The following is a 23951-nucleotide window of genomic DNA, read 5'->3' as shown; positions in this document are numbered from 1 at the left end:
AAAAGTTTACAATAAATGCTTTAAACAAAGCCTACTAGCATTTCCTTAAGCCAAGTTTTCTCTAAAATAGTCAAATGTCATCAATAAGAAAAAGCCAACCAAATGTCAAGTATTTGGGTAGTCAAATTGTTAATATAAAATAAGAGCTTCCTAAGACTTAATATAGGCCCAGTGTCCAGCACGTGGATGACTCTTTGGGGTTATTTTGGCAGTGGCATTTAAATCATACAACCTCAGAGACCTCTTCCACACAAGGCTGTCCTGAGTGTGACCCTTAGACAAAGTCATGAGAAGGCTGATATGGGCAAAAGAGAGAAAAGATCTTTAGTCTAATGTTTTGTAGCAGACAGAGGCAAGGGGAAGAAGAAGTTATGGTGATAATGTAGACAGTTTCATTCTTCACATGTTAAAACAATGTTCCAAGCCCACTGTGAGCACAGAATGTTCTTTGAGGCGTTTTTCAAGTTGCAGTTGTAGATTTGGGCCAATACAGTCATCATTTCTTGTCTAGTCTCTCCTGTGAACAAGGACGAGTATTACAGTGGGTTATTGTTATAATTACTACAGTGAGAGGGTTGTGTGAAAACTCAGTTTGTAGTGGGAGAATCAGACACACTTAGCAAGCAAAGATAGAACAAGAACTCTGGGTTTTGGCCTACTAGATAATCTAAGGGACACCATTTATTGAGTGCCTTGTGTGTGTATAACACCGTGTTATGTGTTTTATAAATGTTGTCTCATTTAGTTCTCAAAGCAATCCTTAGGCAGTAGGAACTTTGACCCCATTTTATAGTTGTAGAAACTGGGGCTCTGAGAGAGGTTGCTCTTTGCTAAAGGACACACAATTAGTCAGTGCTGGTTGCCTCTGTAGTACTCTGTATACTTTTCTCACAGCATGCCCATTAAATTGAAATTACCTGTTTGAGTGTCTCTTGCCCACACCAGACTATAAAGTCACAAGGAGAGGGATTCTATCTTATTTCGAACCTAGTGCAGGCAATACATGTGTGTTGAACTGAATCGGTGGCCTCTAAAACCTGTGCTTGTATCTGGCATGATGTGCTAACTTCCTAAGCTTAGTAGCCATGAAACATTATAAAAATGTGGCAGGGACATTATTAGGGCCTGGAGAGAGAAAGAGTGCAGAGTTTTAGCATTAGAAGACCTTCTAGAAAGGACCTATGTCCTCTTCAGAAGAATTCATTCTTAAAATTCTTCATTCATGCAAATTCTTTTTGATAAGAAACTAACTCCATGGATACCACATAGAAAATTGTTGTAGAAATTCTCTTCCCCTAATTTCCTCCCCCATGCCCCCTCCCAGAGCACAAAGAATAACAACAGAAATTAGACAAATAGTTTTTTGCATGTTTTCTGTGTTCCTGTCACTGCTGCTCTGCAGATTTGGTGAATAGGTAACAAAGCACAGAAAAGGTCAAGTACCTCTACCATGATGTCTGCCATCTGGCCCCTAGGCCCTTTTTACCTTGTGGGTGAAGTGACCTTGGCAACAATTGTTCTGGATGTACACTGACCACCAACCAAGGCCTGACATCTAGGCCCTACGCTAACGTGGACTCTCCATGGAGGCCTATCAAAAGGGGCAAGTTTCAGAGAGTGGAATTTCCTGGGTGTGGTATTTACTCAAAGAAGCCAGAAACAGCAAAAGGAAAGGGGTAAGTGCTAAACCATAATCCATGTGAGCCAGCCACAGGTGTTCCAGTGGGACATGGTCACATGTCAGATCTGCAGGGCAAATCAGTCTACAAATGGGCAGTAAATCCAGAAGCAGGAGTCCTGGAGGAGCCAGGAGTGGTGAGAAGGTGGATGGGAAGCAATTAAGGGATGCATACCATGAGCAGGACCCACGTGGAGGCCTGCTCTCATGGGTGTTTCCCCAGTGGTAGAGGGACAGGCCTGCTAGCTAAAGGCTGTGGGAGAGGTCCCAGAGAGGCAGAGTCCTTATAGGAGCCAACTATAAGCAGAAGCTCAGCCCCAGGACCTAGAGACCCAGGGGCCAGGAGGGCGGCAACTTAGAAAGCAAACACCCATTACTGAGGAAATATGGCAGAGACATGTAGCACCATTGTTCAGAACTTGAGTTCTGGACTCAGTTTGTCTGGATACCAATTCCACATGCTGCTGACTGACCATGTGATTTTGCTTGAGTTACTCAACCTCTCAATCCCTCTAGTTCTCCATCTGTGTAATAGTACTCACTGTGTTTGTTATAAAAATTCAATAAAGCAACAATCCTAAAGCTTTTTTGCACAGCCCCTTACACACAGATGCACTAAATAAATGCTTAGTGTATTGTCAGTAGCAGCAAATTATAGTACTAATTATCAACAGAGGAAACTGAGGAACAAATTGGAAACCCATGGTCAGCACTTGAACCCTCAGTGCTAGCTTTCAAGGACCGCGCTTTGCAGAAGATGCTCCAGATGCCTGGAACCACTTCTCCATCCTCTACAACTGGCTACAGCTTCCATCTCCTTCAGGTCTCAGCTCACATATACCTACCCCCAGGTCAGAGGCTCCTGCTTTTCTGATGAGTAGACTAAGAACATTTGGATTTGTCTGCTCGGTATCTGGTTTGGTCTGGGAACTAGGGCAGAGTCTTCCTGCCCAAGGTCCAACTTGGTACTGGCATAGACTTAGACTCAGAGATAACTTACATTATTGTAACTAAGGGACCCAGGCTGGTGATTTTATGAAAAAACACACTGTGGATGTTATTGTTTGTTGTGAGTTCAGCTGAGGCAGAACTCTAACAGGTAGGGCTCTTCTGAGCAGGAAAAATACGGGATTCTAGCATTGAAACCTACTGAACAGATGCACTGGAATAGAGTTTGGATGTGTGCTTGTTGTTTTTGAGAGGGAGGTAGAACATGAACAAATTGCTGTTTTTACTCACTGATCCAGAAGGCAGACCTTGAAATCTAAGCAAAAGGCTTGTTCTCAGGATAGCTTCTTGGCTATGGAGCCAGTGACTTAACCAGACAGTTTTCAGCATTATGTCCAGCTTGCTGTCAGTAAAAGTGGAAGTTGATTTTTACTTGGCACCCTTTAGGCTAGCAGAAGCTGGACCTGGCTCTGCCCCATTTGTTTAGATTTGCATTTTACCTGAGGAAAGTTATATGGCCACGCCATCAAGTTCACATTATTTTATGTGGCTTCCTAAGATGCTCCATGACCTGACTCCTCCATAATTCCTTGCCTTCATCTCTCACCAGTCCCTGTTGCAGGTTGGTTCCCAGCCATATGGAACTTCTTTCAGCTCTTCAGCAGCCAGGCTCTCTCTTGCCTCTGACTGTTTCCTCTCTGCCTGAAATTTTCTTTGTTACCTCTTCTTCATCTGTGAAAACTCCAACTCACCCTGCAGACTTCTGCTTAATCATCACTGCCTCTGGTAGGCCCCATTCCACTGCAGCCTGTCCCCGCAGCCCAAATTAGGTGCTTCCAGTGCTCCAGGAGGACACATGAGACAGGACCTTGCTCACATACACTGTGCTCCCAGGCTCATTACTGGGCATAGCACAGAGTCACCAAAAAATAGGTGTTGAAAGAATGAGTGACTGGGGCTTCCCTGGTGGCGCAGTGGTTAAGAATCTGCCTGCCAATGCGGGGGACACTGGTACGATCCCAGGTCCAGGGAGATCTCACATGCCGCAGAGCAATTAAGCCTGTGCGCCACAACTACTGAGCCTGCGCTCTAGAGCCCGTGATCCACAACTACTGAAGACTGCATGCCACAACTACTGAAGCCTGCACGCCTAGATCCCATGCTCTGCAACAAGAGGAGCCACTGCAATGAGAAGCCCGTGCACCACAACAAAGAGTAGCCCCTGCTCGCCGCAACTAGAGAAAGCCTGCGTGCATCAACGAAGACCCAACGCAGCCAAAAATAAATAAATTAAAATAAATTTTTTTTTTTTTTTTTTTTTTTTGCGGTACACGGGCCTCTCACTGCTGTGGCCTCTCCCGTTGCGGAACACAGGCTCCAGACACGCAGGCTCAGCGGCCATGGCTTACGGGCCCAGCCGCTCCGCGGCATGTGGGATCTTCCCGCACCGGGGCACAAACCCGTGTCCCCTGCATTGGCAGGCGGCCTCCCAAACACTGTGCCACCAGGGAAGCCCAAAATAAATAAATTAAAAAAAAAAAAGAATGAGTAACTGAGTGAATCAGTGAATGAATGGATAGACAAAATATACCTGTCCTCCACAAATGACCAACAGAGGACTATTTTGAATAGGGACCTAGAAGGCGAGGGATGCTTTTGGTGTTCTTGGATTGGGTACAGTAGAATAGGAATTGAAACCTGTCCCAAGGCATGGGAAAACACTTAAGTAAAATAATAAAATAAATAGTAAATTGACTTAGCCAAAATAAAATAAATCACGGTAAACTGATTGATTGTACTGAGCCTCAATAGGATGGATGCACAGCAGTACTCAGCTTCAAGGACACATCTGCCAGCCTGCTCCTGAGGATTGCATCTATATTTCTCAAGGGGAGAATCTTATGTCTGTTACACAGATCTACTACCAATGTGGGTCTTCAGACAGTTTCTCAGGTGTGCTCCACAAGAGTACTGAACTTAACAAAACTGATGCTAAAGGCCTTATCCCCTTCTGACTAGGAATCATAACTCAAGATTGGATTGTAAGTATGGTGGGCTACTCTGGCCTTACGGGGCAGGAAGAGAGGCTGAGACTTAGCATGAGACCTACCTACTAGCGTGGGACTGGCTTTGAAGAACCAATTTAGCTGTGGAGAATAATGCTGGTAGAGAAACCAGATAGGAGCCACTATTACCAAGAAATATCTCGGCCTCAGTCACAACTGGGGCAGCGACTTGTAAGGGGGTTTCCAATCAGAAGTACTGAAAGGTTGAAAGTGTGTTGAGTGGTTTTAACAAGAAAGAGTCAAAGTGACAGGGTCCTCACCATCAGGGTTGAGTTCAGGGCTGGGGCAGGCCCCACACATGGTGGGCCTGCCAGTTGGTGGCAGGAAAAAGAAGACAGAAACAGGTAGGATTGGGGACAGGGAAAGTGACTCTGCTGTGGCACTGGCCTCTTCAGAAAGGACCTGAAGGTGGAGTGGGAGGCACAGAATCAGCGGACAGTCATGAGCTGCACAGGAAGTCAGAAGGAAAGTAAATGAGGTGGAGCTGAACCTAGAGCAGAATCACCTTACAGAATTCTACACTAGGACATAGTGGATTCCACTGGGAGGGCTGATGGCATGAAGTTCCTAGGACTGTAAATACCAGGGAGGTGTTGAAGGAGCTCTGGAATTTGGGGTCATCACCTTGGCAGAGGTAGAATCATCAGTAATGATTTATCCCAACCCATGGAGCAAAAAGATCCTTTAAGCTGAGCATCCAAGGAGGTGGCTGGAAGCTCCTGAGTGGGGAAGGTGGGCATGAAAGAAGGCAGCTTTGAAGTAAGAGTCTGGAACTGATGCAGGTTGTGAAAACACCAAAGGAGTGAGGGTTGTGAAAGCAAAATTCATTTCCTGGGCTCTGTGAGAAGTAAGGCACCAGAAGATCATTTTGGTGTTTAGGGCCTGGCCAACAAGGGCTTTGGAGTGGTGTCTGAGGCACTGTTCCCAGGGCTGGGAGAGAGGGCAGGAGTACCCTAGACTCAGGTTGTGTGGCAACAGGGGACCTAGGTGGACTACTGGGTTAGAAGCCATCTGATTCCTCCCTCTCCAATAAAGTGTGGCTCCTAAGACTTGGGTGGGGTCTCATATGCTTGAAACTGACAAGAACCTGGCCTGTCTGATATCAGTCTGGGTGGTGACAGAGAACTCAACAGTGGGGTTCTTCACTTAGGGTGGGACTCATCGGGGTGTAAACCAGGTTGGAAAATTCCCCAATAAGCCATTCTCGAAACACTGCTGGGGTAATCCATCAGCCATAAAGCCATATCCTTGGGCCTGGGCTAAAGAATTCTATAGCAGTTTTGGATTTTCTGCCCAATGGGTCCTACTGAGAAGACACTGTTGTAATTGGAGGAATCATGGCTGGGCCCCACACCTGTGATGTCACCTTCTCTTTATTTTATTTTTTCTGAATATTCTGGTTAAGAAAATATTCCTTTTTATTTTTATTTTTCTTATTAGTTATCTATTTTATACATATTAGTGTATACATGTCAATCCCAATCTCCTAGTTCATCCCACCACCACCACCCACCACACACACTTTCCCCCCTTGGTGTCCATACGTTTGTTCTCTACATCTGTGTCTGTTTCTGCCTTGCAAACTGATTCATCTGTACCATTTTTGTAGACTCCACATATATGCGTCAATATATGACATTTGTTTTTCTCTTTCTGACTTACTTCACTCTGCATGACAGTCTCTTGGTTCATCCATGTCTCTACAAATGACCCAATTTCATTCCTTTTTATGGCCGAGTAATATTCCATTGTATATATATATACCACATATTCTTTATCCATTCGTCTGTCATTGGTCATTTGGGTTGCTTCCCTGACCTGACTATTGTAAATAGTGCTGCAGTGAATATTGGGGTGCATGTGAATTGAATTATGGTTTTTTTTGAATTATGGTTTTCTCTGGGTATATGCCCAGTAGTGGGATTGCTGGGTCATATGGTAATTCTATTTTTAGTTTTTTAAGGAACCTCCATACTGTTCTCCATAGGGGCTGTGTCAGTTTACATTCCCACTAACAGTGCAAGAGGGTTCCCTTTTCTCCACACCCTTTCCAGCATTTGTAGACTTTCTGATGATGCCCATTCTAATTGGTGCGAGGTGATACCTCATTGTAGTTTTGATTTGCATTTCTCTAATAATTAGAGATGTTGAGCAGCTTTTCATGTGCCTCTTGGCCATCTGTATGTCTTCTTTGGAGAAATATCTATTTAGGTCTTCTGCCCATTTTTTCATTGGGTTTTTTTTTTTAAATATTGAGCTGCATGAGCTGTTTATATATTTTGGAGATTAATCCTTTGTCCGTTGATTCGTTTGCAAATATTTTCTCCCATTCTGAGGGTTGTCTTTTTGTCCTGTTTATAGTTTCCTTTGTTGTGCAAAAGCTTTTAAGTTTGATTAGGTCCCATTTGTTTATTTTTGTTTTTATTTCCATTACTCTGGGAGGTCAGTCAGAAAAGATCTTGCTGTGATTTACATCAAAGAGTATTCTTCCTATGTTTTCCTCTAAGAGTTTTATAGTGTCTGGTCTTACATTTAGGCCTTTAATCCATTTTGAGTTTATCTTTGTGTATGGTGTTAGGGAGTGTTCTAATTCCATTCTTTTACATGTAGCTGTCCAGTTTTCCCAGCACCATTTATTGAAGAGACTGTCTTCTCCATTGTATATCCTTGCCTCCTTTGTCATAAATTAGTTGACCTTAGGTGCGTGGGTTTATCTCTGGGCTTTCTATCCTGTTCCATTGATCTATATTTCTGTTTTTATGCCAGTACCATACTGTCTCGATTACTGTAACTTTGCAGTATAGTCTGAAGTAAGGGAGCCTGATTCCTCCAGCTCTGTTTTCTTCCCTCAAGATTGCTTTGGCTGTTCCAGGTCTTTTCTGTTTCCTTACAAATTTTAAGACTTTTTGTTCTAGTTCTGTAAAAAATGCCATTGGTAATTTGATAGGGATTTCTTTGAATCTGTGGACTGCTTTGGGTAGTATAGTCATTTTCACATTTATTCTTCCAATCCAAGAACATGGTATATCTCTCCATCTTTGTGTCATCTTTGATTTCTTTCATCAGTGTCTTATAGTTTTCTGAGTACAGGTCTTTTACCTCCTTAGGTAGGTTTATTCCTAGGTATTTTTTTCTTTTTTTTGCCATGGTGAATGAGATTGTTTCCTTAATTTCTCTTTCTGATCTTTTGTTCTTAGTGTATAGGAATACAAGAGATTTCTGTGCATTAATTTTGTATCCTAGAACTTTACGAAGTTCACTGATTAGCTCTAGTAGTTTTCTGGTGACATCATTAGGATTTTCTATGTATAGTGTATCATGTCATCTGCAAATAGTGACAGTTTTATTTCTTCTTTTCCAATTTGTATTCCTTTTATTTCTTTTTCTTCTCTGATTGCCATGGCTAGGACTTCCAAAACTATGTTGAATAATAGTGGAGAGAGTGGACATCCTTGTCTGTTCCTGATCTTAGAGGAAATGCTTTCAGTTTTTCACCATTGAGAATGATGTTTGCTGTGGGTTTGTCATATATGGCCTTTATTAGGTTGAGGTAGGTTCCCTCTAAGCCCACTTTCTGGAGCGTTGTTATCCTAAATGGGTGTTGAATTTTGTCAGAAGCTTTTTTGCATCTATTGAGATGATCATATGGTTTTTCTCCTTCAGTTTCTTGATATGGTGTATCACATTGATTGATTTTTGTATATTGAAGAATCCTTGCATCCCTGGGATAAATCCCACTTGATCATGGTGTATGATCCTTTTAATGTGTTGTTGGATTCTGTTTGCTAGTATTTTGTTGAGGATTTTTGCATCTATATTCATCAGTGATATTGCCCTGTAATTTTCTTTTTTTGTAGTATCTTTGTCTGGTTTTGGTATCAGGGTGATGGTGGCCTCATAGAATGAGTTCAGGAGTGTTCCTTCCTCTGCAATTTTTTGGAAGAGTTTGAGAAGGATGGGTGTTAGCTCTTCTCTGAATGTTTGATAGAATTCACCTGTGAAGCCATCTGGTCCTGGATTTTTGTTTGTTGGAAGATTTTTAATCACAGTTTCAATTTCATTACTTGTGATTGGTCTGTTTTCTATTTCTTCCTGGTTCAGTCTTGGAAGGAGATACCTTTCTAGGAATTTGTCCATTTCTTCCAGGTTGTCCATTTTATTGGCATAGAGTTGCTTGTAGTAGTCTTTTATGATGCATTGTATTTCTGCAGTGTCCATTGTAACTTCTCCCTTTTCATTTCTAATTTTATTGATTTGAGTTCTCTCCCTTTTTTTTTGATGAATCTGGCTAATGGTTTATCAGTTTTGTTTATCTTCTCAAAGAACCAGCTTTTAGTTTCATTGATCTTCGCTGTTGTTTTCTTTGTTTCTATTTCATTTATTTATGCTCTGATCTTTGATTTCTTTCCTTTTACTAACTTTGGGTTTTGCTTGTTCTTCTTTCTCTAGTTCATTTAGGTGTAAGGTTAGATGTTTATTTGAGATTTTTCTTGTTTCTTGAGGTAGGATTTTATTGCTATAAACTTCCCTCTTAGAACTGCTTTTTGCTGCCTCCCATAGGCTTTAAATTGTCGTGTTTTCTTTGTCATTTGTCTTTAGGTATTTTTTGATTTCCTCTTTAACTTCTTCAGTGATCTCTTAGTTATTTAGTAATGTATTGTTTAGCCCCCATGTGTTTGTGTTTCATTTTTTTCCCTGTAATTTATTTCTAATCTCCTAGATATGGTTTCAATTTTCTTAAATTTACCAAGGCTTGATTTGTGACCCAGGATGTGATCTATCCTGGAGAATGTTTTGTGTGCAGTTGAGAAGAAAGAAAGGGTAATCTGCTGTTTTCAGATGGAATGTCCTATAAATATCAATTAAATCTGTCTGGTCTATGGTGTCATTTAAAGCTTGTGTTTCCTTATTAATTTTCTGTCTGGATGATCTGTCCATTGGTGTAAGTGAGGTGTTAAAGTCCCCCACTATTATTGTGTTACTATCGATTTCCTCTTTTATAGCTGTTAGCATTTGCCTTATGTATTAAGGTGCTCCTATGTTGGGTGCATATATATTTATAATTGTTATATCTTCTTCTTGGATTGATCCCTTGATCATTAGGTAGTGTCCTTCCTTGTCTCTTGTAGCATACCTTATTTTAAAGTCTATTTTATCTGATATGAGTATTGCTACTCCAGCTTTTAAAAAATTTCCATTTGCATGGAATACCTTTTTCCATCCCCTTACTTTCAGTCTGTATGTGTCCCTAGGTCTGAAGTAGGTCTCCTGTAGACAACATATATATGGGTCTTGTTTTTGTATCCATTCAGCCAGCCTGTGTCTTTTGGATGGAGCATTTAATCCATTCACATTTAAGGTAATTATTGATATGTATGTTCCTTTTACCATTTTCTTAATTGTTTTGCGTTTGATTTTGTAGGTTCTTTTCTTCTCTTCTATTTCCGACTTAAAGAAGCTCCTTTAGCATTTCTCTTAGAGCTGGTTTGGTGGTGCTGAATTCTCTTAGTTTTTGCTTCTTTGTAAAGCTTTTGCTTTCTCTGTCGAATCTAAATGAGATACTTGCCTGGTAGAGTAATCTTGGTTGTAGGTTCTACCCTTTCATCACTTTAAATATATTGTGCCACTCCCTTCTGGCTTGTAGAGTTTCTGTTGAGAAATCAGCTGTTAACCTTATGGGAGTTCCCTTGTATGTTATTTGTCATTCATCCCTTGTTGCTTTTAGTAGTTTTTTGCTTTTAATTTTTGGCAATTTGATTACTATGTGCCTCGGTGTGTTTCTTCTTGGGTTTATCCTTCCTGGGAGTGTCTGTGCTTCCTGGACTTGGGTGGCTATTTCCTTTCCCATGTTAGGGAAGTTTTCAACTATAATCTCTTCAAATATTTTCTCAGGTCCTTTCTCGCTCACTGTCTTCTCCTTCTGGGACCAGTATAATGCAAATGTTGTTGTGTTTAATGTTGTCCCAGAAGTCTCTTAGGCTGTCTTCATTTCTTTTCATTCTTTTTTCTTTATTCTGTTCCGTGGTAGTGAATTCCACCATTCTGTCTTCCAGGTCACTTATCTGGTCTTCTGCCTCAGTTATTCTGCTATTGATTCCTTCTAGTGATTTTTAAATTTCAGTTATTGTATTGTTCATCTCTGTTTGTTCTTTAATTCTTCTAGGCCTTTGTTAAACATTTCTTGCATCTTCTCGATCTTTGCCTCCATTATTTTTCTGAGGTCCTGGATCATCTTCACTGTCATTCTGAATTCTTTTTCTGGAAGGTTGCCTGTCTCCACTTCATTTAGTTGATTTTCTAGGGTTTTATCTTGTTCCTTCATCTGGTACATAGTCCTCTGCCTTTTTTATTTTGTCTATTTTTCTGTGAATGTGGTTTTCGTTCCACAGGCTGCAGGATTGTAGTTCTTCTTGCTTCTGCTCTTTGCCTTCCAGTGGATGAGGCTATCTAAGAGTCTGTTGAAGCTTCCTGATAGGAGGGACTGGTGGTGGGTAGAGCTGGGTGTTGCTCTGGTCTGCAGAGTTCAGTAAAACTTTAATCTGCTTTTCTACTGATGGGTGAGGCTGAGTTCCCTCCCTGTTGTTTTTTTGGCCTGAGGTGACCCAGCACTGGAGGCTACAGGTTCTTTGGTGGGGCTAATGGTTGGACTCCAGGAGGGCTCATGCCAAGGAGTACTTCCCAGAACTTCTGCTGCCAGTGTCCTTGTCCCTGAGGTGAGCCACAGCTGCCCCCCTGCCTCTGCAGGAGACCCTCCAACACTACCAGGTACATCAGGTTCAGTCTCCTGTGGGATCACTGCACCTTTCCCCTGAGTCCTGATGCACACACTACTTTGTGTGTGCCCTCCAAGAGTGGAGTCTTTGTTACCCTCAGTCCTGTCTAAGTCCTGCAATCAAATCCCACTAGCCTTCAAAGTCTGATTCTCTGGGAATTCCTCTTCCCGTTGCTGGACCCCCAGTGTGGGGAGCCTGACACGGGGCTCAGAACCTTCACTCCAGTGGGTGGACTTCTGTGGTATAATTGTTCTCCAGTTTGTGAGTCACCCACCCAGCGCTTATGGGATTTGATTTTATTGTGATTGCACTCCTCCTACCATCTCGTTGTGGCTTCTCCTTTGTCTTTGGATATGGGATATCTATTTTAGTGAGTTCCAGCGTCTTCCTGTCTATGATTGTTCAGCAGTGAGTTGTGATTCCGGTGCTGTCACAAGAGGGAGTGAACGCACGTCCTTCTGCTGTGCCTTGTTGAACCAATCTCTTCACCTTCTCTTTAGAAAGTTGGATTACAGGGACTTATAAGACTGGTTTTCACCTTCTCTTTAGAAAGTTGGATTACAAGGACTTATAAGACTGGTTCTCAAGCTTTATGGGCATAAGAATGATTTCTAGGATTTGTTTAAAATGCAGACTCTTGTGCTTCACATTAAAACTTAGTGAATCTGAATTTCTGAGAGTGTGTCCCAGAAATCCTCATTTTAAACAAGTTTCCTAGGTGATTCTTATTCCTGAGGTTTGTGGGCCACATTATAAGAAACAATAATGTAGAGGCTCATTCTGCTGCAGCAAGTGGAGATGGATTTTTCAACTTATGGGGATTGGGTGAAATCTTTGTACATTCAGAAGGTCCTAGTTTTCCACTCTGTAGCTGGGTGGGAAGTGGGAAAGAAAGAAAGAAAGGGCCACCTCTTGTGTTTTTTCAGCTCCCTGTTTCTTTTATTTTTATTTTATTTTATTTTTTTTGGTACGCGGGCCTGTCACAGTCGTGGCCTCTTCCGTTGCAGAGCACAGGCTCCAGACGCGCAGGCTCAGCGGCCATGGCTCACGGGCCCAGCCACTGCGCGGCATGTGGGATCTTCCTGGACTGGGGCACGAGCCCGTGTCCCCTGCATTGGCAGGTGGACTCTCAACCACTGCACCACCAGGGAAGCCCAGCTCCCTGTTTCTTGATGGGGCTTCTGCTCTCTCCCACTGCCTTTTGGCTGGGTGTCCTTCCACTAATCCTTGAAGATCCAGTTTAAACATCACCTCCTTTCCAGGCTTGCCCAAGGAGAGTTAGTGGCTGTATCCTTTGAACTCTCACAATTGTTTATATATATATATTTCACTTTGATCTGTTTATTGCTACATTTCTCCCACAAACCATGAATTCCTTGAAAGCAGGGATCATATCCATTTAGCATCTAACAATAGGATTCAGTAACTATTGACATGATGAATGAATGTATGAAAAACTACTTTGGCGAAACAAATTATCAGTGTTAATAAAATAGATTACTTTTATAAGAAAGGCATTTCTAAATAACTTGGGAAGCATACACATTGCTATACTATTTTTGTGTTATAGTCATTAAAGTAGGTTCCTTTCACACTTTTAAAAATTAAACCAATGCTCAGTTACTAAAAACAAGAAGTATTTTTTCGTTCATCCTATCCTTTCCTGAAATTAGATGAAGTTAACAAAGTTTACCAAAACTGTGCAAGCAGAATCTTTCATTGAGGTTTCTGGTTTAATCAGAGACCAGCAAGAATGAAACATTTGAAAAATCCCCGGAAGGAAAACTTAAGAAGTAATAGTTTACTAATTATAGGAGATTTTATGGATGCCAAAAAATCACAAGGTGGTCAGGCAAATTTGGGAAATTTTGATGTACTATTTTACACATACCAAAGTAGCAAGAATTTTAAAAATATAATATCTAGTGGGTACAAGTTTCAGCGAATTCAGCACACTCTCTTGCCACTAGTGTAGAAGATTGGCCTAACTCTTTGGGAAAGTGATACAATATGAATGGGAAGCCAGAAAGATGTTCCATAATCCAGCTCCTGGAAATTTATCCCAAAGCAATGCATGAAAAGAAGAAAACAACTTAGACAACTTGAAAATGTTTGTTGTTCTAGTAATAAGGGTGCCCCATCTCTGCTAGTCCAGTTCCTTCCCACCACCCTTTCAGGTATGGGGTAGTGTCCCCTCTGGGCTTACAGTGTCTTGGGGGCCTTGCAGAGAGGTGCCCTCCCAGGGACTTGTAGTGCCTTGGGTCTCAGGCAAGGCCAGTGAGTCAGAGCTGTGGATGCAGTGACACAAGGCTTCCCCTCAGAGGTAGACTGGGTATTTGCCTTGGCTCCCCAAAGTGGTTCGTCTTTTGCCTGCCATCCCCTGGGCACTTACCAGAATGGGTTATTCAGAGGCTCTCTCTGGTCCTTTCCCCCTTTTCTACCTCTCTAGTTCCCACCTGTACCACCTGCAGACTCCTTGACCTTGAGTCCATGGTTCTCCTTGTTATATCCCTCAAAATATTCTGAGGCTTTCCGGACCACAGTAATTGCTGATTAAACCAGAGTCTAAAGCCTTAGCAACCAAACCAATCCAAATCGAACCAAGCAAGCCAAACAAAAAACTTTTCCTTCCCAATCATAAAAGGTGCCCTAGGAGATGGGTGTTTAGAAACACAATGTAAGATCTTTCAGCAAAACAGAAAATGAATTTTAGTTGAGTTTCTATTTAAGAAAATAAAAAACTAAAAATAAAGATTGGAAGAACAAATACTGCCAAAATCTTTAGAAATGGAGACAACCTCCAGTAGGAGGTTAATGAGTATTTACTCAGTAGTCTTCAAATATTTTTGTTCACATACATGAAATATTATTTACCCTCTTGCATATTTCTAGGTTAACATCTAAAATCTTTTCGTCGTAAGTTTAAGCAGTTGCAAAGGATACAATTTCCTGCATACTGTAAAAATGACATTTGAAACTAGAAGTCACTCTTTTAAATGAATCCAATGAAATCTAAATACCATAGCAATCATGCCTGTTATCAGCTATTTACAAAATATATGAACAAACTCTTCTTTACCTTCAGTATATTTTATGTAATTTATTTTTCTTTTCACACTTATAGCTCCATTCCACTTCCCCATCCCTCAGGATCATATCCTAGTTTAATGTATTTTTATGTTTGAATGTATTTTATTGATCATCCTATTATATTTATCTGAGATGAAAATATAAATATATTTAATTTTAAAATTTCCTGTGACTGAAAGACTATGTGCTAAAACATTTTCTTCTAGATTATTATATTTATTAGTAATGATTAGGTATTCAAAACAATGCAAAATATATTACAAATGTTTTTAATTACTAACCATGTAATTTTTTACAATTAGTGCATGCATTTGTTGTTAAATACTACATCTTACAAGAATGAGACAGTTAAGCATCAATGTTTTTCTCAATTTTTCATTTTTACAAATTCTAAGAAAATGTTTTTACATTAATAAGTATATGGGGCTGTAAGAAGTGTTGTCACATCAATTCACTCAATTCTTTGAACTCTTTCCAATTTATAAACTCACTTAGTGATCTTGAGGTCATACTTTGTTGAAAGCAATTATTTGGAAATCACCTGGCTCGCAAAAGAATTTGTTATCCAGTCATTAGGAGTACAGTCCAATATTTTAAATATTGGACTCTGTACAGTCTAATATTTTAAATTGATAAAGAACTGACAAAGGTTGCCTGAGGTTTTATACCCTGGAACAATGCACCATTTTAAGATTCTCAGTGAGTGAAAGTTATGTCCTTTCTTTTTGCAATTTGGGAAATATATGGTTATTGTAAAAGAGTTGGGAAATGAAACAGGGAGGTGCCGTACTGCATTCCTTTACCAGCAGATCAGTTTTAGGAAATGATACAGATGCAAGCTGAAGAAGATTCAGAAACTGGTGGCCTTAAAACTAAGTGTGCACCTACCCCTTGAAAATCCCCTGGGGGATGCTCATGTCAGTTTGAAGACCACTGATGTAAATTTTTACATCATCTTATTGAATTTGATAAGAGAGATAGGTCAGCTCACATTAGGCCTTGGTTGGGAAACTGTACTGTGGTGTTTACACCTTGGGAGTGTAGAACTGTGACCTTTAACACTAGGGATAAAACAGCCAATTCCTCTTGGTTGTTTGATTTTTATAGATTGCTGCCCTCATCCTTTCTTTTCTGCCCTTCTATATTTTATTCTCAGTGGTAGTAACCTTAACTTCAATTTTGGAGTACTGATGTTGAGCTTATATACTGACTGCCTGAGGCAAATATAATGCCCCACTTTAAAATGATTATTAAGACCATAAAAAATGAGAAATCTTTAGAGTACAGTAAGGTAAAGAAGCAAAATATGTAGTTGTATGAAAATTATTCTTTCAATTGTACAAAACTACATAAAATTCTGGACAATACTATAGGTAAATATGCAAAAAATGAAGTGATTTTTTTAATAAAATGTCTTTAATGTTGCATTACTTTTAAAGTAATAATGCTAATTACACTTATGATGCAGGGGGTCAGACAATGTCTAATCTAACATTCTTTTTCTCTTAACTGTACCAAAAAACTGTGTGTGAGTTTAAGTTCCCGAAAATAAAGTGTTCAAGAGATTGAAAACGTTTTTTAAAACTATTTTCTCATCATGATTCACTATGGGTGTTAAGTCTCCTAACGTATTTAAACTCTTCCTCAACCTAGTTTAAAACATCCCATGTGTTAACGTCATGAATTCCACAAGTTTATTTCCTGCTGTACGAAGTAGTAATTCTTCTCATTTATATTAACTTTTTTTTTTTTGCGGTATGCGGGCCTCTCTCTGCTGTGGCCTCTTCCTTTGCGGAGCACAGGCTCCGGACGCGCAGGCTCAGCAGCCATGGCTCATGAGCCCAGCCTCTGCGCGGCATGTGGGATCCTCCCGGACCGGGGCACGAACCCGCGTCCCCTGCACCACTGCGCCACCAGGGAAGCCCTATATTAACTTTTTAGCTTCCTCTCATTTCCTGGTTTTACTGTTCAGAGTGAAGAACTCGACCTTGTTGACTTACACAGCTGTTAAGCTTTATCATTCCTTGTAGCTTTATATTTTTTTGGAGTTCATATTTTTAAATACTAAGCCATGTTTGGCAGCCTCCAAAACTAATCTTTTTCTCAAGTTTGTTGCGTTTTTCTTGTTTTGCTTTTTTGAGGCCTCACAACGAGCTCGGTATATTCCAGGGCCCACCAAAGGAAGGAGCCTTAGAAGAGACTACTTTGAGAGAGTTGATGTCTGCGAGAAAGAAATAATGGCTACCACCCCTTTGGGGGTTATGGCCTTGGGACCCAAAGGTACCCGAAACCAGAGCCCCGAAAGGTGGAGCGTGGAGCAGCCCCCGAGACCTCGGCAGCCTCTCAGCCAACCTCCGGCGGCCGCCTCCGGCGTGGCCCCACCCCACTCCGCCCCGCCCCGCCCCGCCCCGCCCCTAGGCGGCTGCTCGCAGCAACCGCCGCCCTCCCCTGGCCCAATGGCGAGGCTGCCGCGTCGGTGATGTGAAGCAGTTCTCTGGCACGTCCGGCCCCCGGCCGCAGTCCATTACACCATCTGCCGCGGTTGCTGCTGCTGCCGTCGCTGCAGCCCGCGCAGACTGGGAGGGCGGGAGGCAGTTCGGCGGGGCGGGGCGAGCGGCGCGGCCGGATTCATTCCTGTGGGGCACGGGGTATGGAGGAGTTGTGCGGCCGCAGGCGGAGCTGCGCGGTCCGGATGGCGGCGCGGACAGTGGTCTCTTTTTGAGGGGGCAGCTCGAGCCCGAGCGGCCGGCGGCGGCGGGGAGAACTAGACCCCTGGCAGGTAGTGGAGGCGGCGGCGGCGGCGGCGGCGGTCGGCCGAGCCCGGGCCGCGGCCTGAGGCTCCCGCGGGGAGGCCTGGGCGGGAAGGGGAAGGAGGGCGCTCGCAGGAGCGGAAGGCGGGCAGTGGGCTGGAGGCCACAGGCTGGTCGGCCTGCGGGAGGGGGTCGTGGTCGATGGAGGAGCTTGGGGAGGGGGCTGCCCCTATCGGGAAAAGGTAGAGGTGAAGGTTGTGTAGGGGCGGCTGTGGTTTGGGAAATCTACGGACCCCTTTGCGGGGCGGGGTGGGGGATCAGAATGGGGCGGGAGAAGTTAGCTAAAAGGCAGCCGGATTTCCTGAGAGCCTCGAGTAGTTTTAAAGGAGAGAGAACCTTTCGGGTGAGGGTTTTGGCGTTAGCTGGCCGCGGTTTGTTGGGTCCGACCTTTTTTGTTCCTTCTTGAAAGCTATCCTGGCCACAGGGAGGCCTTGCAGCCTCGCGCCCTTGGCCCGCTCTCCTCTGCAGATGTGAGAAAGGGAAACATTTCTGCACCCGCGTCTCCTGCCTCTTTCGGTTGTACTCTCTCTGGGCGTGTGCAAAGCAAAAGTAGCTCAAAGCTTGGCTGTTTGGGAGGCGAGAAAACCGGTTGCCTGTAGTGTTTAAATTTACCGTATACAGAGAAGAGACTGTCTCCCACCATAACATTTGGGTCTCTGTATCTTTTTTGTACTCTTCTTTCCCACCTATTTTGGGGAGGCGGAGTAATCCCTAAAGTGTGGCTCCCCCTGCCCCAGGAGTAAAAATTAAGAAAACCTAGTGTTTTCGCCTTTACCTATGGAAATTTCAAAACTGCTACTCTTTTTTTTTTTTCTTTTTCTAGTTTGGTGCTCTGGTTGTCATATGTTGGACGGCAATAGACAGAACATACATCCGTTCTGGGGCGCCGTGATTAACATTGAACTTTGGTTCCTGTAACCCTTGCCTGTGTCAATAGAGTTAAGCTGGAGCTTTGCCTTGAAGGATAAATAAAGCACAGCCTCTCAACTGGACATAAATGGATCTAAAGACAGCAGTATTTAACGCAGCTCGAGATGGCAAACTCCGGCTTCTCACCAAATTGTTGGCAAGCAAATCTAAAGAGGAGGTTTCCTCCTTGATCTCTGAAAAAACAAATGGGGCCACCCCACTCTTGATGGCCGCCAGGTATGGGCACCTTGACATGGTGGAATTTCTCCTAGAGCAGTGCAGTGCCTCCATAGAAGTCGGGGGCTCGGTCAATTTTGATGGCGAAACCATTGAGGGGGCTCCCCCTTTGTGGGCCGCTTCTGCAGCAGGACATCTGAAGGTTGTTCAGTCTTTGTTACATCATGGAGCGTCTGTCAACAACACGACTTTAACCAATTCAACTCCTCTTCGAGCTGCCTGTTTCGATGGCCATTTGGAAATAGTCAAGTACCTGGTAGAACACAAAGCTGATTTGGAAGTGTCAAACCGACATGGGCATACATGCTTGATGATCTCATGTTACAAAGGACACAAAGAGATTGCTCAGTATTTACTTGAAAAGGGGGCAGATGTTAATAGAAAAAGTGTTAAAGGTGAGTTCATATTCATTTTAATTTTTAAGTGTTTACCACTTATTTTCAAGAAGTTTGATACATAATTATAAGTAGTGGTGTTGAGTAAGCCAACACTTACAGACCTATTTTGATTAGGTATCCCTTCCAGTATAACCTTGTTGATTGTTTCTTTGGTATTTGATAATACATGGGACAAATGTGATTTTAAAAAAGACCTCTATCACTGTGTTAAGCAGCATTTTCTCTCTTTATGTGGAGTAACTTCCAATTCATGGGTAGTGGGTTCCCCAAAGTTTAGAGCATGTTAGTGACAGTTGATCTGAGCCATTAGACTTGTGTTTACTTAAGAATATACTTTGATTTAATATATTTTTCTTAGTTTTATTTTCTTAGAATACCGTTGGAGTAGAAACTACTATATTTAGTGAGTCATTGTCATGTTTGTCTTAGGTAGGCATTTCATTTGTTATTCTGTCAGGGACGGCTAGGCGATACTGACCTGGAAGGATGAATATCAATGAGAAGGAGAAAATCTGTTCCCTTATTGCATACTTCCTGTGTAGCCAATAGAAAATCCTTTCATTAACTATAGCAAGAGAGAGAACAGATTTTTTTAAACTGCTACAATGCCCAGAGCAAAACAAGGACTAGGTTAAGCAGATGTGGATTTGCTGACTAGCAACAATGGAAACATCTTTGTCCAGAAGAAGAGTTCAGATTTATGGTCGTGTATACTGTTCAGATGATAGTTTAGGATTTTTTTTAACCCTTAAAAACAAGTGTTTTGATAGTATAATATTAATACTTAGCATTAACATTATTTTCCTTAAACATATTTGTTTATACAACAGCAAAGAAATTCACTGCGTAATATTAAAAAACTATAAAACTTAAAGGAGCATACATATGGTAAAAAAAATCACACAATACAAATTGGTTTACAGTGTTTAGTATGAAAAATAAGTCTTAACACCCTTCATTTCTAGACCTCCAACCCACCAGCTACCATTGTTTATAGTGTTTTGTGTGTCCTCAAGATAGTCTATGCAAATACAAGTATACTTGTCTGTATATCTCTCCCTCTTTCTTCTTTGTTAATTGATATACTGTTCTTTCTGTTTTTTCACTTTAATTTATCTTGAATGTCATTCAACTCCAACACACGAGGCTACCTCATTCTGTTTCATGGCTACACAGTATTTTATTATATGAGTGTGCATAATTTATCTAGTCCCTGTTGACAGACAGGTCACATCCAAAATAAACAATGCTGCTGTGAATATTCTTGAACAAATCTGTGGCTTTGCACACTTGTGTGAAAATGGCTGTATTATAAATACCTGTAAGTGTAATTGCTAAATCAAAGTGAATGTGCATTTATCATTGTGATAGTGACAGATTGCCTCTCAGAGTGGCTAAACCACACAGTTATGGGGCACCACATAGTTACTGGACATTAAATGTTAGTATAATCTTTTTTGAAAAGGTTTGTCGTAAAAATGATACAGCCTCGTGAATTTTTTGTATATTTTTTTCCTGAGGAAATATAAAAATCTCACAAAATTCCAGCACTTAGAGATAATCCTCCCAAAGATACTGAATTTTGCACTTAGATATATGTATGCAATTTTATTTTATATGCTCTTCTGTACTTGTTTTTTAGCTTAATAAATGTTATCCTTAATGTCATTAATTATAGCTCTTTAATTTCAGTAGCTGCATACTCTTCTACTAATGGAGTTTTACATTGCTTCTGCCTTCTCACTATAAGAAATGTTTCTGTAAACATTCTTTCTTATGAATGTTTTATTGTTTCTGATTATCTTTGATGTAGGTGGTGGGTAAAAGGACAGCATGACTTTTTTTTTTTAAACAATCACCATTCTTTTAAAGAATGTTTGTTTTAAAAGAACAAATTACTGCTTAATTGACCATGTTGGTATTGGGAATGCTTTGAAATCATACCTAGAAGAGAAAGGGTTAAAAAGGTATGGCTGCATGTTTAGGCTTGTTGAATTTTTAGTTTTTTGGGGGCTTTTTATTCATCACCCTAATGATGTAGAGATTGTTGATAAACTCACGTATTTAAATCAAATTGGGGCATGTTTTAACCTTAGGTCATTGGAGAGATTAGTACTGGTACTATTTTCCCTTCTCTTTTTCAAAGTTCTTTATACTTCTAGAGATAAAATGTATGGGAGAACTATACTGTAAATAGCCCATATTTTATTGAGCATTTTCCCTTAGTAAACTGTGAACAATATTCAACTTGATTACCTTTGCTATTTCAGAGGTAATAAAACCTTTTAACACCATCATCATATAGTTTTGTAGTTGAGGATGTGTATACTCCCTCTTCTGGCTAATTCTAGAGTTTTTTCTTTTACCTCAGTATCAATATCTAGTATTTATGCTGTTTAAAGAAGTACACATAACATAAGAGAAAACAATTTTATACCAAAAATTGTTTTCATATAGCTTCAGTTTTATATATATACACATAATACATACATATGTGTATATATGTATATATAATATATCACTTTGTGTGCAGTACTTTAACTTTTGCATAGTGCCTTTTAAATTTGACAGTGCGTCTTAAAGAATATTGGGGGAAAAAATATTGGGGGCAGATTAAAGTATGTATATACCTCCCCCACTCTGGTCCTGAAGCTTCCATTCTTTGATAATTACTCCCTCATTGACTTTTCAGATTTGTTTTTATTTTATGGGTTTGGGGGGTAATAAAAAAACAGGAACTATTTGAAACTGAGGCAGGAACACTGGAGAAGGATACGGTAGAGTGTCAAAGGATTTTTTTTCCCACATTTTTATCACCATGCAAAAAATGGAAAAGACTGATAGGATGAGGGATAAATGGAATAATTTCTTAGGAAATTTTATATGTAAACTGTTGGAAGTGGTTCTGAAGAAGGAAAATGTCAGTAGATTATGCTTGGTTTGATTAAATATAAAATGCATGTGACTTCTACCTTCCATTACTTTTTAACAGGCAGTTGGCATTTGAATATATTATCTAACCTCTTTCCATTACTTTTTAACAGGCTGTTGGCATTTTGAACATGTTTTAACCTAAAGTGGAATTCATTCATTAATTGAGAGAGCATTTATTGAGTCCCTTGAGTATGCCAGACTGTTTGACTTAGGATGTACAAAGATGAGTAAGACAAGATATCCAGTCCTTAATTCCCCGCTCTTCAGGAGCTCATGGCTTGTTTGGAGAGACAGGTTCATAAGCAGATACTTAAACTACACTATGGTAAATGCAGCAGTAGTGCTTTCTTGTCTTAGATTTTTGGAAATACTTTATCCCCAGTTAACTCATTACCTGAGGGGACAGTGGGTTCCTTTTTTTCCCATGCCTTCAAAAGGGGGAGAAAAACAGATATTTAGAAATGCTGCTCCAGTTTAACACAACAGTTGATTCTTGAGACGGGAAAGTTGGTTGCTATTTAAATATAGACCTCAAATCAGGAGTGATTAGACAAGCCCATCTTAGGGCCATCACACTGATCTCGGTACTTCACGGTTATAGTCATCTTTGGCTTTCTTTGGTTCTTTTTTATTTGAGGTTTTTTTGTTTGTTTGTTTATGTTTTGACTCAGAATAGGACTTTGCAGATCTATGGAAAAGTTACTTAAACCCTTAATTCTGCTTTTACACCCAAATTTGACTGGAAATTGAGCACCTGAAAGTGATTGGTTGAGTACTACAGACCTATATAGAACAGCTCTTTGAGTTGGGACTGGGGAGACTGGCCCCAGAGGACAGGCTATCCTCATGCATGGGTCAATTATTTTAGATACCCAAGGTAATTAAGTAAATTAGTAATAGGATAATTCCTGTGCATTTTCTGTAGGCCAGCTATTGTGTTGGACATTGTGGAGGCTATGAAAAGATACAGTACATCACATTTGTTCACCACTAAAGGAATGGTATAAATTCATTATATAGGATTTTGGAAGAGTGTACTGACTGGAAAGGCCTCATGGAGTTAAGTGGGCTTTGAAAGGATTGTTGGAGTTGAGATCTGCAGAAGGGATTTGATCCAGTTTTTAAGGCTTAGGAAATGGCATAAGGAAAGGCACATTGACAAATATGAAAGTAGCATATTTGGACCAAAGGGCAGTCAGGGCTAGAGTATAAAAGGACATTGACTTCCAGGTAAAGGAGTTTGACTTTATTCTTTATGCAGTGGTAGGTAAGTCAGTGAATGTTTTCAGCAGAGGAACGACTGAGGTGTGTGTGTGTGTTTTTTTTTAGAGGAACCCATCTTAATACATTCTAATTCTGTTACATTGTGAGCTCTTTGAGGCTAGAGACCTGGTGTTTGTATCCCTGTGTTAGAAAGAGTAATCTGGCCCACAGGGGGCAATTGGTAAATGAGTTTGTTGAATGAATGTGTTGCATTTAGAGAGAGGAAAGATTATAAGCTCTTTGATGGCAAGGACTGTGTTTTCTGGTCCTTGTAGTACAGAAATACGTACATGAAGACATTAAGACAGCAATTGTGAAAAGTGAGTGGTACAGGTAGAACTCTATAGGAGCTTAGAAATGGGAGAAAACCATGTAGGCTCGTAAGTATGGTTAGCTTTAAAAGGGTTTGAGAGAGCTAGATCAGGCAGTTTTTTGCCTCTTTTTTAAAAATTTATTTATTTATTTATTTATGGCTGCACTGGGTCTTCGTTGCTGCACACAGGCTTTCTCTAGTTGTGGCAAGTGGGGGCTACTCTTTGTTGCAGTGCAGTGGCTTCTCGTTGTGAGCATGGGCTCTAGGTGTGCGGGCTTCAGTAGTTGTGGCACGCGGGCTCAGTAGTTGTCGCTCGCAGGCTCTAGAGTGTAGGCTCAGTAGTTGTGGCACATGGACTTAGTTGCTCCATGGCATGCGGGATCTTCCTGGACCAGGACTCGAACCCCTGTCTCCTGCATTGGCAGGTGGATTCTTTTTTTTTTTTTTAACCTTGGTTTTATTTATTTATTTATATTAATTTAGTTTAAATATTTATTTTTGACTGCATTGGGTCTTCTTTGCTGTGTGCGGG

At 41.0% G+C, this 23951-nt stretch overlaps 1 protein-coding gene across 2 annotated transcripts in view; it reads left to right on the top strand.

The window, feature by feature from the left end:
- FEM1C (fem-1 homolog C) overlaps window positions 1-23951 on the top strand; it is a 48581-nt gene that overhangs the window by 10793 nt on the left and 13837 nt on the right. Inside the window, exons 4-5 of one of the 2 annotated variants that reach the window (XM_067031470.1) lie at window positions 16725-16835; window positions 18189-18906. In XM_067031470.1, the coding sequence (XP_066887571.1) occupies window positions 18363-18906 (544 nt within the window). In that variant the 5' untranslated portion in view covers window positions 16725-16835; window positions 18189-18362. Of the gene's footprint in view, window positions 1-16724; window positions 16836-17011; window positions 17335-18188; window positions 18907-23951 lie in introns of those variants that run through there. The other variant, XM_059061884.2, reaches the window with a different exon arrangement.

Source organism: Kogia breviceps, chromosome 4, assembly GCF_026419965.1.
Source record: "Kogia breviceps isolate mKogBre1 chromosome 4, mKogBre1 haplotype 1, whole genome shotgun sequence".
In the NCBI taxonomy this organism is placed as follows: domain Eukaryota; kingdom Metazoa; phylum Chordata; class Mammalia; order Artiodactyla; family Physeteridae; genus Kogia; species Kogia breviceps.
The sequence above is the reverse complement of the archived record's forward strand: the minus strand, read 5'-3'. Positions and strand labels throughout refer to the sequence as shown.